The sequence below is a fragment of the Chrysemys picta genome, chromosome 2 (genome assembly GCF_011386835.1).
Source record: "Chrysemys picta bellii isolate R12L10 chromosome 2, ASM1138683v2, whole genome shotgun sequence".
NCBI classification, from domain to species: Eukaryota; Metazoa; Chordata; order Testudines; family Emydidae; genus Chrysemys; species Chrysemys picta.
The window spans coordinates 255,625,152-255,641,739 of NC_088792.1; the positions used below are offsets into that span (position 1 = coordinate 255,625,152).

General features: G+C 41.6%; 1 protein-coding gene across 25 annotated transcripts in view; it reads left to right on the forward strand.

The window, feature by feature from the left end:
* The window catches only part of RIMS2 (regulating synaptic membrane exocytosis 2), a 782,248-nt gene that overhangs the window by 527,436 nt on the left and 238,224 nt on the right, over window positions 1-16,588 (forward strand). For all 25 annotated transcript variants that reach the window (XM_065585993.1, XM_065585982.1, XM_065585999.1 and 22 more), the window contains one exon: window positions 13,246-13,402. In XM_065585993.1, the coding sequence (XP_065442065.1) occupies window positions 13,246-13,402 (157 nt within the window). The remainder of the gene's footprint in view (window positions 1-13,245; window positions 13,403-16,588) is intronic.

Consider the following 16,588-nt stretch of genomic DNA (forward strand, 5'->3'; position numbering starts at 1 on the left):
ACGTCCAGTACATATTAAATTACCTTCATGCCAAATAACCAGTATTTGGGGCTGTCCCTCTTCAGCCTAACCCATAGGATCCAGGCTACCTCTGAATCCTCTCATCCTCCTCCTGTTTACTTCTAGGAGCTGGCCCCTTTGAGCCTTTCACCCTCACTGGACACTGACTGCAAGTTGTAACAAACTTTCAAACTCCCTCATAAATTAACAACTTTAAAATCCTGTCAAGCTCTCTTTACCTAAAACCAGGAAGATTCAAAGAAGAAGAAAGACCCACCAGATAGTTTGTCAGTGTTGCTCTAATGGAAAACTTTCTTCTTTATCCAAAAAACTGGTGATTGGTCAGACCTATAGCATCTTGGAAACAGTTCAAACTATACTTCCATTTTAGGGCAAAGTGGGTGGGGCAACAACCTCAGCAGAACTACTGCTGCATGGCCCAGGGTTTCATATGTAGGAAGGGGAGGGGAGAGCACAAAAGACAATCAAGTCTCCCTCCCCCACCCACCAACACATGCAGCCTAGCCAATGGAAGCAGAGAGAGATGGAGCATTCTTTCCTCCCTCAGGACCCTCTCCCTGCCCATGTTCCAATCTTTACCTGCATTCTGGGTGGGGGAGAAGGAGAAAGGCTCCATAGCAGCAAAGACAAATCTGCCTTTTCCTTCCTCATCCTCTTAGAACCCCAGGTGTTGTCTTTCTTGTGCTGATCAACCAAGCATCTCTTCCCTTTAATGATTCCCACCAGGTAATATTTTTATTTTGTTTTAATAATTATCTAGGTCTCCAGTCCAATCATTGTTAAGTATCCTGACATGACATTCCTCTTACCTTTACCCAAACCTTTAAGTAATGGAACTTATTTGTGGTTTAGACAATACCAGGAACTGGAATATAGAATATCTGTGGGGAAATGAATTCTGGCCTGCGGAATGGTAAAATAAAATGCCCTTTTCACAAACTTTGGGTTAGATATGATGGATATCTTCTAAATCCCCAAATCATTCTCCCCAGTCATGTTTTTCACTTGCTCCCCTTCACACAGACTAATGAGAAAAAAGGAGATACTGGTAATTGTCAGAACTATGCAATTGGATGTTATTGATTTCTCCCTTTTTTGTCTAGTAAGTCTGCACTCACATATGTTATGAATACTACTCCTGGGGAAATTCTGCACCAAAATTTAAAAATTCTGCACCAAAAAATGAAAATTCTGCACATGATATTTTACAATTCTGTAGAATTCTGCATACTTTCTTTGTCAAAATAAAACAGTATAATCACGTTAGTTTCAATTATTTTGGTAATTTATTTAAACTACAATACAATGGATGGAGAATGGGAGTGGGGAGCATAGGAGGAAATTCCCAAACCCCCTCTGTCTAATAGTAATGTAGCTAGTTTTGACCCTTTACTTCTAGTTATCAGTTAACAAATATATGCAGGCATATGCTCAGTGTTACATCATAGGCAACTGAAGAGCAAGTGAGGGCTGGGGACTCAAACTTACAATTTATATTCGCTACTGACCATCTCCAGAAAGGTCAGTTGCAAACAATTCATGGAGCACATTTTGATAGAAAATTTTTCAGTCCAAAAATTTAGCCCAGTTGTAATCCCTAAAGTACCATAAGCATTTATAAGGTCACACGGTCCTTTAAAATAAAGCTCCTTTTTACCACTCTGGCAATGTAAAGGAGCCTTAACATTTTTACACCTGTTTTATACTCCTGGGGGAATTCACTGAGAACAATGGGAACAATTTACTAAGCAGGCTGACGGCTACATTCTTCTCTGCCTGAGGGGACAGAGCCTGCTCCATGCCTACCTCCTCAGAAACACTGGAAAACCCTGCCCCTCCACAACAAGTGTGCTACAATAGTTGAGCGAGAGGGACAGAGTGTCTCTCTCTATCACTTGCACAATTGCCCAGACCCACCCCCGACATTTATTTACGCCTCTACCAGCTGCTCCGGGTGCCCAAATCGACCTGCCTGAACTTGCAGAGAGGGGCGCGTGATTGCTCTTGCTTCCCTTTGCTTCCCCGTCAGAAGTCATTTTTCCATGGGGAAGTAAAAAAATCTATGGGGGTCATGAATTCTGCGCACATGCAGTGATACAGAATTCCCCCAGGAGAAGAATATGAAATCCAGAACACATATTTAAAATACTTTTATTTTATTGTAATCATCAAGAAGATTCCTGTACCTATACGCACGCACGCACACACACACACACACACACACACACACACACATATTTCAGTTATAAACAAACATTTATATAAGAATTGATATAGTACTCTTGTGCCTGTATTGAATTTGGAGTTCCACCAGGGATAATTAAATATTAATGAAGTCATTTCCATGAAATTATGTAGCTAGGAAAGTCATTTTTGCATGTGCTTCTGAAAGACAAATTAAAAAGGTGACTCACTTTAAATTGCATTATGGTTCCTGGGGAGTACAAATTAGATTATAAAGCACTTCAGGACAAATAATTACAGGAGTCATGGCAAATATGATCATACTGTTCAATGGCAGTATGCATATGTGAAGGAAAATTAAACTGTACATTAAGTATCAGGGGTAGCCGTGTTAGTCTGTATCTACAAAAACAACAAGGAGTCTGGTGGCACCTTAAAGATTAACAGATTTATTTGGGCATAAGCTTTCGTGGGTAAAACCTCACTTCTTTGGATGTACATTACTTTCTAATGCAATATAAAATATTGGTAGCTAGTAATATTTTTTGATTTTAAAACAAGTTTCTTGGAAAAATGTTACTGATTCTGTTAGCAATTTAGTGATTTTCAGGAATCCTGCAAGGTGCTGATTACCCTCAACTACCATTGAAGTTTGTTTCAATGAGAGTTGAGGACATTCAGCACCTTACAGGAACTATTCACCACCTCATGCATTTGGACCCTAAGTATATTTTTGAAACTATGCTTTAATTTGATCTCCGCTGTATTTTAAAATTAATGTTAGTTAATGAAACCAAACAGTGAAGAAAAGTTGCAGACACGCTTTTCCTGTGTCCTTTCTAAGGACTGGCCTACACTTGAAAGTTAATGCAGATTATCCTGGAACAAGAGTGCCTTTCAAAGGGTATGTCTACACTCAGGGTCGGCTCTGGCTTTTTTGCCGCCCAAGGCAAAAAAGCCTCCCGCTGCCCCCCCACCCCCCCGCCCCAGCGCGGCAGGGGAGGGTGGCGAGCCTGGCCGGGGCTCCGCTCTTCCCGGCGGCCAGAGCACCGGAGGGGGGGGGGCGGCAAGCCTGGCTGGGACTCCGCTCTCCCAAGCGGTCAGAGCACCAGGGGGGAGGGCGGAGAGCCCGGCCGCCGGGGCTCCGCTCTCCCCTGCGGCCAGAGCGCCGGGGGGAGGGTGGCGAGCTGGCTGGGGCTCTGCTCTCCCCGGCGGCCAGCGCGCGGGGGGGGAGGGGGGCGGTGAGCCCAGCTGGGGCTCTGCTCTCCCCGGCGGCCAGAGCCGGAGCGCCGCGCCACCCCCCTACAGGTGCCGCCCCAAGCACAAGCTTGGTGGGCTGGTGCCTGGAGCCGGCCCTGTCTACACTGCAATTAGACATCCACGGCTGGCCCGTGCCAGCTGACTTCTGCTTGCAGGGCTTGAGCTGCAGGGCTGTGTAATTGCTGTGTAGACATTTGGGCTTGGGCAACAGCTGGAACTCTGGGATCCTCCCACATCTCAGAGTCCTAGAGCCTGGGGTCCAGCTTGAGCCCAAATGTCTATACAATAACTGAAGAGCCCGTGAGCCCAAGCCCTGCGAGCCTAAGTCAGCTGTCACAGGCCAGCCACCAGTTTTTAATTGAAGTGTAGACTTACCCAAAGTGGCTTAAGCTAAATGGGAACTAGGAACTTTTGTTTCAGAATGAGAGCATCCACACATACAGTTGATCAGGAAAAATTATGTGTGTAGGCAAGCAGTGAGTGCCCTCAATAGCTATTTGTTTATCTAGGCTAATTATTTAATAACAAGTGTATATTAAAAAGAATCAAACATTGTCACAGCTAGTTTGGCTCTTTGAGAATAATATGTAAATAGGATACCAGAAATGTATAGAGAATTTAAAAATAGGTAGGAATGAAAAATGAAAAGAGTAAAGCCCTCATCCAGCAAAGCACTTAAACATGTGCATGACTTCAAGCATGCCAATATTCCCATTGATTTCCAAGAGTTCAAAGATTTTTCAATTGATTTAATTGGAAATGCTCAGAGGTGTAAAGTTATGCAAGTTATTGTTACCCTTTTTCACCTGAGCAGCAAGTCAAAGAAGCTGAGATGGAGTCAGGCATCTTTGATGCAATCATATTTACAATGTACAAAGACCTGTTTCCATGGACACAGGAAAAATCAAACAACAACAGCTCCAAGCCCCTTTCAGTCAGCACTCAGTCCAAAAGTTCTCCTTAGGCTTTTCTCAGGGCCATGCTTATTCACTCTGTGTATGGAGCTTCCTTGTTGCTTTCTGTCTTCTTGTCTGGTGTTTCTCCCGTTCTCTCTCACACACAGACATCCACCCACATATCAAACAATATTCAGCAAAAACCCTCTTCCCCACAAAGTGCTAATCCTTGAGCAGACTCACATGTGCTTTTGTTCTGGGCAGAGACATATCCCAGTGTTTTTGTTTGAGGCCCTTATTTTTTCTTACATTCACCCTCAATGATAGGTACACTCACCAACTTAAAACAACGTTTTCACCCAGCCCACAACACTGAGGCCCCACTCCTGCAAACACTTATGCATACACTTTACTTAGGGTTACCATACGTCCGGTTTTTCCCGGACATGTCCGGCTTTTCGGCACTCAAACCCCCGTCCGGGGGGAATTGCCAAAAAGCCGAACATGTCCGGGAAAATGCCGGCCAGGCACTTCCCCTCCCGCGGCAGCTCTGCTCCTCCCCTGACTCTTCGGCTCTGTTTAAGAGCCGAGCTGCCCGAGCGCTATGGGCTTCAGGCAGCCCCCTTGCCTCCGGACCCCAGCCGCCGGCCGGGCACTTCCCTTCCTGGGCTCCGGCGGCGCAGGGTCCGGAGACACGGGGGCTACCTGAAGCCGGTAGCGCTGGGGCAGCTCGGCGCTTAAACAGAGCCGAAGAGTCAGGGGAGGAGCAGAGCCTCCGGCCGCGGCGGCTCTGCTCCTCCCCGACTCTTCGGCTCTGTTTAAGAGCCGAGCGCTACGGGCTTTGGGCAGCCCCCATACCTCCGGACCCTGCGCCGCCGGAGCCCGGGAGGGGAAGTGCCCGGCCGGGGGTACAGGGACCGGAGGCATGGGGGCTGCCCGAAGCCGGTAGCGCTCGGGCAGCCCGGCTCTTAAACAGAGCCGAAGAGTCAGGGGAGGAGCAGAGCCTCCGGCTGCGGCGACTCTGCTCCTCCCCTGACTCTTCGGCTCTGTTTAAAAGCCGGGCTGCCCGAGCGCTACCGGCTTTGGGCAGCCCCCATGCCTCCGGACCGTGCGCCGCCGGAGCCCTGGAGGGGAAGTGCCCGGCTGGGGGCGCAGGGTCCGGAGGCAAGGGGGCTGCCCGAAGCCCAAGCGCTACCGGCTTCACGGATTGCTGGGCAGCATCCAGACCCTGCGCCCCCGGCTGGGCACTTCCCCTCCCGGGCTCCAGCTGTGCTGGGGAAGCGCCGGTCGGGGGCGCAGGGTCTGGGGGCTGCCCAGCAAACCATGAAGCCGGTAGCGCTCGGGCAGCCCTTTCCGCGTGGCTGGGAGTGGGAGGGAGGAGGGGGCCGGGAAGGGGCGGAGTTGGGGCAGGGCTGGGGGGTGGGGAAATGGGCGGGGCCAGGACCCCGTGGAGGGTCCTCTTTTTTTATTTGTTAAGTATGGTAACCCTAACTTTACTTTAAGCATGTGAGCAATCCCACTGAAATCAGTTACTTTGCTCAGGTTGTTCAGGTGGTCAATATTAAACATGTGTAAATGTATGCAGGATTTGAGAGTTGGTGCATTCCTGGGTCAGGGCCTATGTTCTCTCTGTTGTTTTAGGGTGCTTACGTTTTAAGCCTTATTTTCAGTGCCCTTATAATTTTGGATCTCCTGTTTCTCCTCCCCCCCCCCTTTGTTTTCAGTGTACACTACAATATTTTTTTTATCTTTGAAGACAATTAGCATCTTTTTAAATTGACAGACTTAAAATAACACATTTTAGGAATGTCACTTCTATTGGCATAGAGGATTGACTGTTGTGCCTCCTGGACAATGCTGGAATGCAGCTGCATTCTGAAGGGGATTCATTCCCCCAGAGAAGGTAGGCAGGCAGTGTTTGCACCTCCTTCCTCCATGAACACTTCTGTCAGGGAGGGATTCTTTGAAGTACAATTGGGACATTGTAGGAGTCCCCGATGGCTGCGGCTACCAAACTGTGCTGAATCTAATTATTTCTTGGGCACCCGGGCCAGCACTGCCCACTTTTGAAGCTACTCTGGTAACTCCAAGCCCCCTACCAAACTTCCCAGCAAATCAGAGGGATGGGATGCCTTGTGCTATTGTAACTGCCCCCAGACTTGAAGTCCACAGGGGAGCCAGAGACATCCTAACTTCTCCCTCTGCAGTTTCAAGGGAATCAGTGAAAAATGAACATTTCCTACATGCAAAAGTATTTTACCTGTTAGATATTAACTGTAGCAAATGCCAATGGAACCAACTAATAGTGGATTGAAACTATAAGCAGAATGAAAGATGATTGAATAAATTTAAAATGTTCATACTATTCCATTACTACATTATCAGCAGAATTTTGCTAGATTGGAGTTCACTCTAAGTGGGTTCCATTGCAGTTTGTAAACAGTTTACTTGGTAATATTTATAGTGCTGCCACTTACAGTGCTTCAAATGCCGCTGCCTCTACATCTTCCAATGCTATAATTTTGGGATGAAAGCCTGGCCCCATTGAAGTCAATGGCAGTTTCACTATTGACTTCAATGACGCCAAGATTTCCCTGATGGGCCGCATTCCAAAGTTTGCTGATCCCTGTTCTAGATTGCCAGTTCACATTCTGCATGACCCATTGAAGTCTCCACTTTAACCAGTTCCTTACCCACCTTTTGATTCTCATATTAATCACCATCTTCTCTAATTTAATAATTTCCCATGTAGAACTGTGTCAAATACTTTATTGAAATCCGGGTAGATTAAATCTACTGCCTTTCCTTTGTCTAGAAAATCAGTTATCTTCTCAAAGAAAGAGATCAGGTTGATATAAAATGATTGCGTTAGTAATATTTCTGGCCAGCCTTCAAATATTCAGCTTTTTAAATCTTTCATTGTAAATAAATACATTGTGCTTTTACTCATTTTTATTGCCCTTCTTTGTATTCCCCAAATTTTAAATACTGACCATAGTTGTAGGCAGTGTCTTAACTGCCATCTCTTCAATGCTGTATAAAAGGGAATTGTCATATTTATGATACATAACACTCTACCTGTGCATATGCAGAGAAAAGCTTATTGATATTTTTGATACCACATTGCATTGTAAGCTTGTATCTAATTTGCTGTTCACAATCATTGCTAGGCCTCTCTCGGAGTTAAGACGTCCTAGCTTTCTGCCGTCCACTGAATATGTCTCTGACATTATTCTTTCCCATATGTATTAACTTGTGTTTTTCCAGGTTGAACCTAATGCTGTCCATATTTGTAGCCTCTCCTCGGACAAACTATATTATTTTTCTGTCCTCCCTAGTGCCTGCACTAAACTCCCAATTTAATATAATCAGCAAATTGAATTAGCATACTGTTTACTTCTTCTTAAGATTTTTAATGAAGATGTTAAATATTACTAGAGCTAACAGGATCCCCTGTGGAACTAAAGAAAGTGCATTGTGAGCATACTGGCTATAATGCACAAATTAATATTTTTAAGATACAGTGCATTTCTAATTATTTCTATTTCTGTAGATCAGTCTTGCATTTCTATTATAAACCTGATTTACAGGTATCATTTTATTTCAAATGTGGCATGATGACATTAAGCACTTTTTAAAATTCCTAGACCTTTAAAACGTATTTTGAGTTATGTTCACAATGCCATTTTATCGATTTGTTGAGCAACATAGCTTAATTTCCTAATTTTATATAACAATTTAAAATATAAAAAAAAATTATGAGAGCATCTGCCATAACGTCTAAACTATCCAAGATACAATCTGCATAGAATTCTTAATCTTGTATCTTATGTTCCCAACATGGTCATAGTTTTTTTTGGCCCTCTGAGGTAGCAGATGGTAGCCTGCAAAACTTCTTACTGGTCAGTCATATGCCACGAGTTGGCCCTATATCACCTATAGAACTTTCCACACTTCTTTATCCCCGTCATATGAAGACCTTTGCTCAATACCTGACCATTTGTCTGGCTAGTTTATCTTATCTGCCTATCAATGCTCAGTTGTATGCTTTCTGGTTTTGCTGACTTCCAGAAAGCTCCAATAAAAGCCTCACGTACATGGCATCTCTCATATATCAACCTTCCCTTTTTCCTTCATTCTGTACAATACCAATTTCATCAATAAGAAATTAGTCTCTGAACATTATTTCTTTGTACAGAAGAATCTTTCCTTGTTTTGTAAAGCAACATGTATTTCTATGGCACTACTTAAGTAATAAATTATAGTTTGTTTTTGTTGATGCTTTGAGTTATGTCGTTACACAATATAACTTCCTTGGGGTCTGTGCCACAAACTGCCTTAAGGTACCTTTTCCACTAATCTTTTAATCTGAGCATTAGTGTGTCTTCTAGTTTGACTTCAGATTGTTTCTGAATGTAGGACATATAGGCCTATAGGAATGAAGACATTAAGCAGAAACTTGATAGAGTGAAATAACCTATCACACAGTTCTGCAATTTCTTATTGGGCTCATGAAGCCTCATAGACCTTGAGAAAGTATATGCATGAAACATATGAATGGGTAAGGAAGAATTTTTCTAAGTCAAAGGATAGTGGATCATAAATTAGGACCAAGAAAGTGGCCAGGACCTAATGGTCAAGAAGCTGTTTAGGAGCTCTGACTGTTGACCCAGATAAAGGGAGCTGAGATCATTTTGGTGGAGTCATCACCTCCTATTGTTCCCCTAACAATGCTTGTTTGGGAAAAACACCAAGATTTGTGCATGTGACAAAGAACCAGTACCCTAGGAAGTAGGGCCCCAAAAGGGGACCAAAGGTCAGACTGACCTCACTTGACCAGGATTGGACAATGCAGTTGGAGTCCAAAGTCTGTGATCCTCTGATCAGAAGATTGCTGAGGAGATCATTTGGAACAACACCAGGCTGGGTTTCTCCCTTAAAAGACCTGGTAAATGAGAAAGAGAGTGTGTTCCTCCTGAGGTCACCACGATGACAACCAGATGGCTGATACTCCTACTTTCCCTCCAAAGGAAAGTAGAGACCAAGACGTTGTAGAACGGCCAGTTGACCGGAGGATGATGCCTGCTAGCTTGACAATACCTGAGCTGCAAGACATCTCCTAATTCCCCAAACTGCTGTTTCTGACTGACTGTAAAGCTCCACAGACCAAGCAAGGTGAAGAGCAAATCCTTGATCTTTTTCTAAGTAACTTGCTTTTTTTGTGTGTGTTTCCTTAACAGGATACTTGAATACCTGTGCAGAGACGCCTGCCAGGAAAAGACTTCTTATCCTAGCCTTTGTAGGGGTGCATGCATACGTGTGTAAAGCCAGTTATAGTGCATGCATATAAGCCCATAATGCAAATTACTATTGGGCATTGATTAACCTAGGTTGAAAGAAAACCTTACCACAGATCACTAGAGATCACCTATGGTATTTAACACATTAAAACTTAACCCATTGTTTCAACAAGGGAAAGTATAAGCTGCTAAGTAAACTGCATAGAGAAAGAAAGACCACATAATCCATTTAATCTTTGGTGTTTTGTTAACTATGTGATTTGATTAATGATTGTGCTCATGCAATGATTTGACCAGTTGTTGATCTCAAGTTGTTCTCTCCAATTCTGATTTGTATTATTGTTAATTCTTGATTTAGCTAACTTGATTTACACTGTAAGATCAATCAAATTTTCATTTTTTTTAGTATTTTATAGAAGTATAATAAATTGGTTAACCTGCTAATTGTTTATGCTCTTGAATAAAAGCCATAAAAACACACCAGATTGGTTTTCTCTAATTAAATGGTGATGAGGAAAACACAACCTTAATTAAAGGGATGTGAATTAAACATTTGACTCAAGTTCTGCAAACCCTATTGTTGTTACAAGGAGTTGTATCAGCATATTGGTATCAAGGCTTTGACGTGTCAAGACTTTGCTCCAGTAGTCTTCCACACATAGATATGTCTGTCAATTCTCAACATTTTAAAGCTTGTATATCTTGACCCATTCAGTGAGCATTCTGTTGGACATCTGCTACACTGAGTGTTTTTGTGTTTTTTGTGTTGATACATCTTCATTGATAAATGCAGCTAGTATTTATACTGTTATCTTTTACAGGATGGCATCTCTCCCCTTGATCCACACAAAGGAGGAAAGAAGGAATTTTAAGAATTGAAGATGTGTGTATGTTGCAGGAAGAAGTTGCTTGCAGATTAACATGATTGCTGCATACTTTGTCTTGGAGCATGATATATATGGGTACTAGATTTGCTTGATGAGGTCATGCTTCATGGGAACCATGACTCTAAGTCAGTTGGGTTTGGTTTAGTTTGTTACCAATGGTCAAGACTGAGAAGTACCTGGACTAGGAGCACATTGGAATAATATGGCAGTATCCTATTTCTGATGAGTTAATGAAGACATGACAGAGACCTGCTGTGGCTAAGAGAAAACCACCTGAATCCGTGAAACTGGACCCCAGGACAGAGTTTCAATGCTGCAGTCCTTTTGGAAGTGGATTTACTGTTTTGTGGTTGCTCTCTTATGGACTGCAGTCTATAAGGCCAGAGAGCAAACTGGGGTGTGGATGAATGCTCATGCTTTAGTTGAATTTATTCTCCAGGCAGGGAATGCCAGGATAGATTATCAATTTTGTGCATGAGGTTATGGACCTGCCCAGTATGAGGTGTGGGCAGCCTTTGATGTATGTGATATATTGCCAAGAATTATTGGCTGAAGACTGGATACCTGAAGGTCTGCTTGCTGTAGGCATCTGAATTCCACATGGGATTCCACAAAGCTTCAAGATCTTCCATTCACCAGAAAGGGTAACTTCAGAATTAGGTGGAACATCTCTACAGAATGCAAAGGAATGTGAGGACACCCTGCTGTCTCTGGGATCACCCCGTTTTCCTCCCCATGAGAGGTGAAGGTAGAAGCAAAAGGCACTACCTTGCATGCCACTGTACACACCGACTGGATTCAAGTGTGCCTAGAGACATGCAGCAAGGCATTCAGGGACAACAGCTGTGAATCTCTTTCCCTTTTACCTAAACAAGAAACTACGACTCTTCTGCTCGTGACACCAGGAAGAAACCAGTCTATTAAAGGACATCACTGATGATGGTGGTGCATGCATGCCTCTCTATTGGTACCTTTCTGTTAGCAAAGGTTCTGACAAGCTTAGATGTAAGGGTTTAATTATCCTAGTAGTCCAATATAGGCTCAAACTTGTATGATTCTCAGCTTTGTTGCAGATAGCAGTGACTGTTCCCACAGATAATTGCTCAGAACCAGACTGTCTTGCTCTCTCCCATGCTGAGAACCCTAACTTTGAAAAGTTTGGTTCTTGTCAGGGTAGAGTTCCATAGATGTTCTATCACAAGTTCTCCTGTTATCTCAGATGTCTGCCAGAAGGATTTATAACTTTAAGTGGCAACATTTTTCAGTGTGGTGCAATCAGGCCATTGTGGATCCCTTTAAGTACCCCTCGCCAAACTGCTTGACTGCCTTCTTCTGGATGAAAAACCAATTCCATCCATGTTTATTGGGTAACTACTAAGAGTTGTCATAAGCTCTTTGAAGACCAGTGTCTCTGCAGCCCCTTGTCATCAGGATTAGTTTTAAAATTCTTCTATCTCTTGTGACACAGCTCCCTGTATCATTGGATATTAGTGTGGTCCTGACAAATGTCATGAAAGCTCCTTTAGAGCTGCTCAGTATCTGTGATCCCATATTTATTACCTAGAAGATAATGTTCCTGGGGCAGTGACTTCAGTTTCAGGAACTGGCAGATTTAAGTAGGACAATATGATGGTATTTACTTATCTGCAATTCCTTCCAAGGCTGGAGATATATTTCCACCTTAATGAGTCTATCATCCTGCCAAAATTTATCTCATATTCACATGCTCATCCTGCTGAGTCTCTTCTCCATAAACTTGATATTAAATGAGTTTCTTCTCTGTGTATATGAAATACCTTAGAAAGTCTGTCCATCTCTTTTTTCCCCCTTTGATTCCATTTCTTTCTGTTGATGTCTATAGAATGGGTACAGCTGTCATAAAAAGGACCATTTGTTTGCATTTTGCCATCTGATTGCATTTTGTACTTGGTAGGTTTTCTGTTAGGACTTCTCATGACTCATACTATCTAAACATCAAGGATGTTAACTTCAGGACATCCACATTTTCCTTCTTACATACATTTACAAAGCAATCACTATTGCTTAAATTTGATCCCAAGAGTCATGCATCCGACGAAGTGGGCTTTCACCCACGAAAGCTTATGCTCCAATACATCTGTTAGTCTTAAAGATGCCACAGGACTCTCTGTTGCTTATCCCAAGAGTGGAATCCCATTTCAGTATGTCAGTGCTGCTCAACCTATTTCTGAAGTAGGAGTTCCCACACCTTCCCCCCGCACCCTCACCTGCCCCCTAGAGTTTTACTTTTCTTTTAGGATCACCAATTTTTGAAGGATTTTGAATGATGAAAAGTGATGGATCATGACATTACACCATTTGTTAGAAATTGCAGTAACTAATTTTGTAATATTTGTTCTAATAAAAAATTATATTTTAAATTAATGTATCATACTCTTCACTGATCTTTTTACTCTAAATTACTGTTTGGATATATGGCAATTTAAGTGCTAGTCATTTAAAGGGAAATTCCATCATAAATGTAGGAAACATATCTATACACATATTTTATGTTACATGCATTTTAAAACAGACATATGTCTGTCAACAGTCAAAACAACATTGCCCTTTTCTTCATGTTTTATGGCATCTTTAACACGTGCTACATATTTAATAAAATAGAAAATAAACAAACCCAAATGTGATTTTAGTTTTGCTCATCTTTTGTATTTTCTTTAGATTACCGACATAATGGAAGAGATCTTCAGAGTTCAACGTTATCAGTGCCAGAACAAGTGATGTCTTCCAATCACTGCTCTCGGTCAGGGTCCCCTCACCGTACAGATAGTATAGGACGGACTAGATCTTGGTCTCCCAGTGTCCCTCCTCCACAAAGGTAAATCACTATATAGATTCAATGCCTGTGAGGGTATGAAATTAAGTGCTATTGAAATCTATGAGGATGTCTGAAATAACTGTGACCCCCAAGAAAAATAGTGAATGACAGAAACACAGAGTAATTGGTTTGCTCTTTATGAAATAATGAAAAATGAGTTTTTAATAATATAGCCATGTGTAAATTATTCCTTCACTTTTTTTACATCAGTCTGACACAAAATACATTCCAATCTAAAGCAATAGAAATTTTTATCCCCATTCTTTTAAAGAGAGATTTACAAGGTTAAAGGTTTTATGATCTGAGGTGTTCTTGTTTTTGTTTTTAATCGGTCAATGGCTATTTTCTACCACTATGGTAAATGACCAAGCCTTGGGAAATCCAAAGATGCTGTATCTCAGTATTTTTTTGCACATTTTGGAAGCAACAAAAATAGATTAACACTTCTACAACCACTTTTTATATAGAAAAGAATATACATCTTTTTTTCTCAAACAGCCTCTGATCCTGTGAAACAAAGATCAGGACATTTTTCTTATACCCCAACTACATAAGGTAATGACTACTACAGGACTGAAAATACTATTTAAAAACAGTCTTGTTAAACATGGACAGACATTGCCCTCGTGGAAATGGTTTCCTTCAAGAGGATGCAAAAATAGAGATATAGCATAGAATGGGTTTCCTCCTGGAGTTTAGTGTCACTTTCGAGGGCCAGTTCCTCACCTACTGTAATTCAGTATAGCTACATTGAAATCAGTGGAGTTGCACTGATTTAATACCAGCTGATGATCTGGCCATAATGTTAATATTGCCTATTAAACATTGATTGCACAGTGTCAAATATTCTGAATCAAGTACATGTTGGCATGATCTTTCATAGCAATTCTACTTCTCTCTCTCTTTTTTGTTTTCCCTTTTCTCCTTTTCTCCTTTGTTCTTTTTTTAGATTAAACTGTTAATGTACTGGTCCTTTTATTTATTTATTTATTTACTTACTTACTTACTGACAAAGTATTTTCTCACTAACAACATATTATTATTAATTTTTATTACTTATGCACAGGCAAAATCACACACATTATCATAATTCATCACATACAGGTAACTGATGATAGGTTCCTACCTAAAAATCCAGTAAAATAAATAAATACAACCCTACTATAAATAAAAACCGAATTAGGAAGTAGCTAAATAGAACACACAGAGCATCTTATTCTGATCTCATTTACTTAAATCAAGATTGGATATTTTTCTAAAAGATATGCTCTAGCATAGCTATTGAACTTGAAGCAGGGATTAATACAGGGAAGCCATATGGCCTGTGTTATGTCAGAAGTCAGATAAGATGATCACAATGGTACCTTCTGGCCTTAACATTTATGAACATATGACATGATTAGAAAATAATTTAGCAAGTCTTCTGGGTATGGATCTAACATACTTGGGTTCCAACGCTGCTGATGACCTTTGGGGAGGATCAATATGATTCCACTAGATAGGATTTTTTTTTTCCGTTTGCCTTTAGTATACCTAGGAAATACCATTTTTTAAACATTAAAATAACATTAAGGCGACAGTCTCAAGTACTCAAAACTTAGGAAATGCCAGAATTAAGTTTACCTATACAACCTTCTTCAGTCCCCTTGCATGGCATTAGTATTCTGTCTTTAATTATGTGCTCACATACTATTTATGCCTCATTCAGTGCACAGGATGAACAGTTAATGAGAAAGAAGACTGCAAGAAGAGAAAGGATGTTTTCTTGTGTTTGCGGCCCTGGACTGAGACACAGGAGAGAACTGGGTTCTATTCCTGGCTCTGCCACAGACTTTGTATATGAGTTAGGTTATCATAATTCATACATACCATACCCCCGGGGGAATTCTGCACCACTGTGTGTGCGCAGAATTTATGGCCCCACAGATTTCTTTGCTTCCCCACAGAAAAATTACTTCTGATGGGGAAGCAAAGAGAAGCTGCAAGAGCAGTCAGGTGCCCCTCCCCGGCAGTGCAGGCAGGTCAATTTGGGTGCCCGGAGCAGCTGGTAGATATGTAAATCACCGTCATGGGTGGGGCTGGGCAGTTGTGCAAGTAAGAGAGAGACACTCTGTCCCTCTCACTTGCTATTGCAGCACGCTCAGCATGGAAGGGAAGGGCTTTGGGGTGTTTCTGAGGAGGTAGCCGTGGAGCAGGCTCTGTCCCCTCAGGCAGAGCAGAATCTAGCAGCCTACCTGCTTAGTAAATTGTTCCCATTGTTCTTAGTGAATTCCCCCAGGAATATAAAACAGGTGTAAAAATTTTAAGGCTCCTTTACATTGACAGAGTGGTGAAAAGGAGCTTCATTGTAAAGGACAGTGTGACCTTATAAATGCTTATGGTACTTTAAGGATTAGAACTGGTCTACATTTTTGGACTGGATGTGCTCCATGAACTGTTTGCGACTGACCTTTCTGGAGATGGTCAAAAGCAAATATAAATTGTGAGTTTGAGTCCCCAGCCCTCACTTGCTCTTCAGTTGCCTATAATGTAACACTGAGCATATGACTTCATATATTTGTTAACTAATTACTAGAAGTAAAGGGCCAATACTAGCTACATTACTATTAGACAAAGAGGTTTTGGGGATCCCCTCCAATGCTCCCCACTCCCATTCTCCATCCTTTGTATTGTAGTATAAATAAATTACCAAAATAATTGAAAATAACATGATTATATTGTGTTATTTTGACAAAGAAAATATGCAGAATTCTGCAGAATTATAAAATATTGTGTGCAGAATTTTTATTTGTTTGGTGCAAAATTTTTAATTTTTTGGCATAGAATTTCTCCAGGAGTAAAACAAGAAAGCCTTAACTCTGGCACTTCTTATCATTTGAGTGTTTCACTTTACAACCTCATCATTTTGTTAACATAACTTTGTATGCACATATGTATTTATGTGTGCATGAATGCACACATGTGTATGTAACAAAAATATACTTGAATAAATGTTTAAGGTATATACAACTTCTATGAAGATTTCTGTCACTGCATACTTCATGATTTCATACTACAGACCAAAAATGCCAAGAATACGGAAATACCTTATTATTCTGATTAATCTTGTTTGCATCATTAAAATTATAATACTGTTGTAATAAATATATGCATTTCCTGCATTGCATGATAGCCTTTAAACATCTT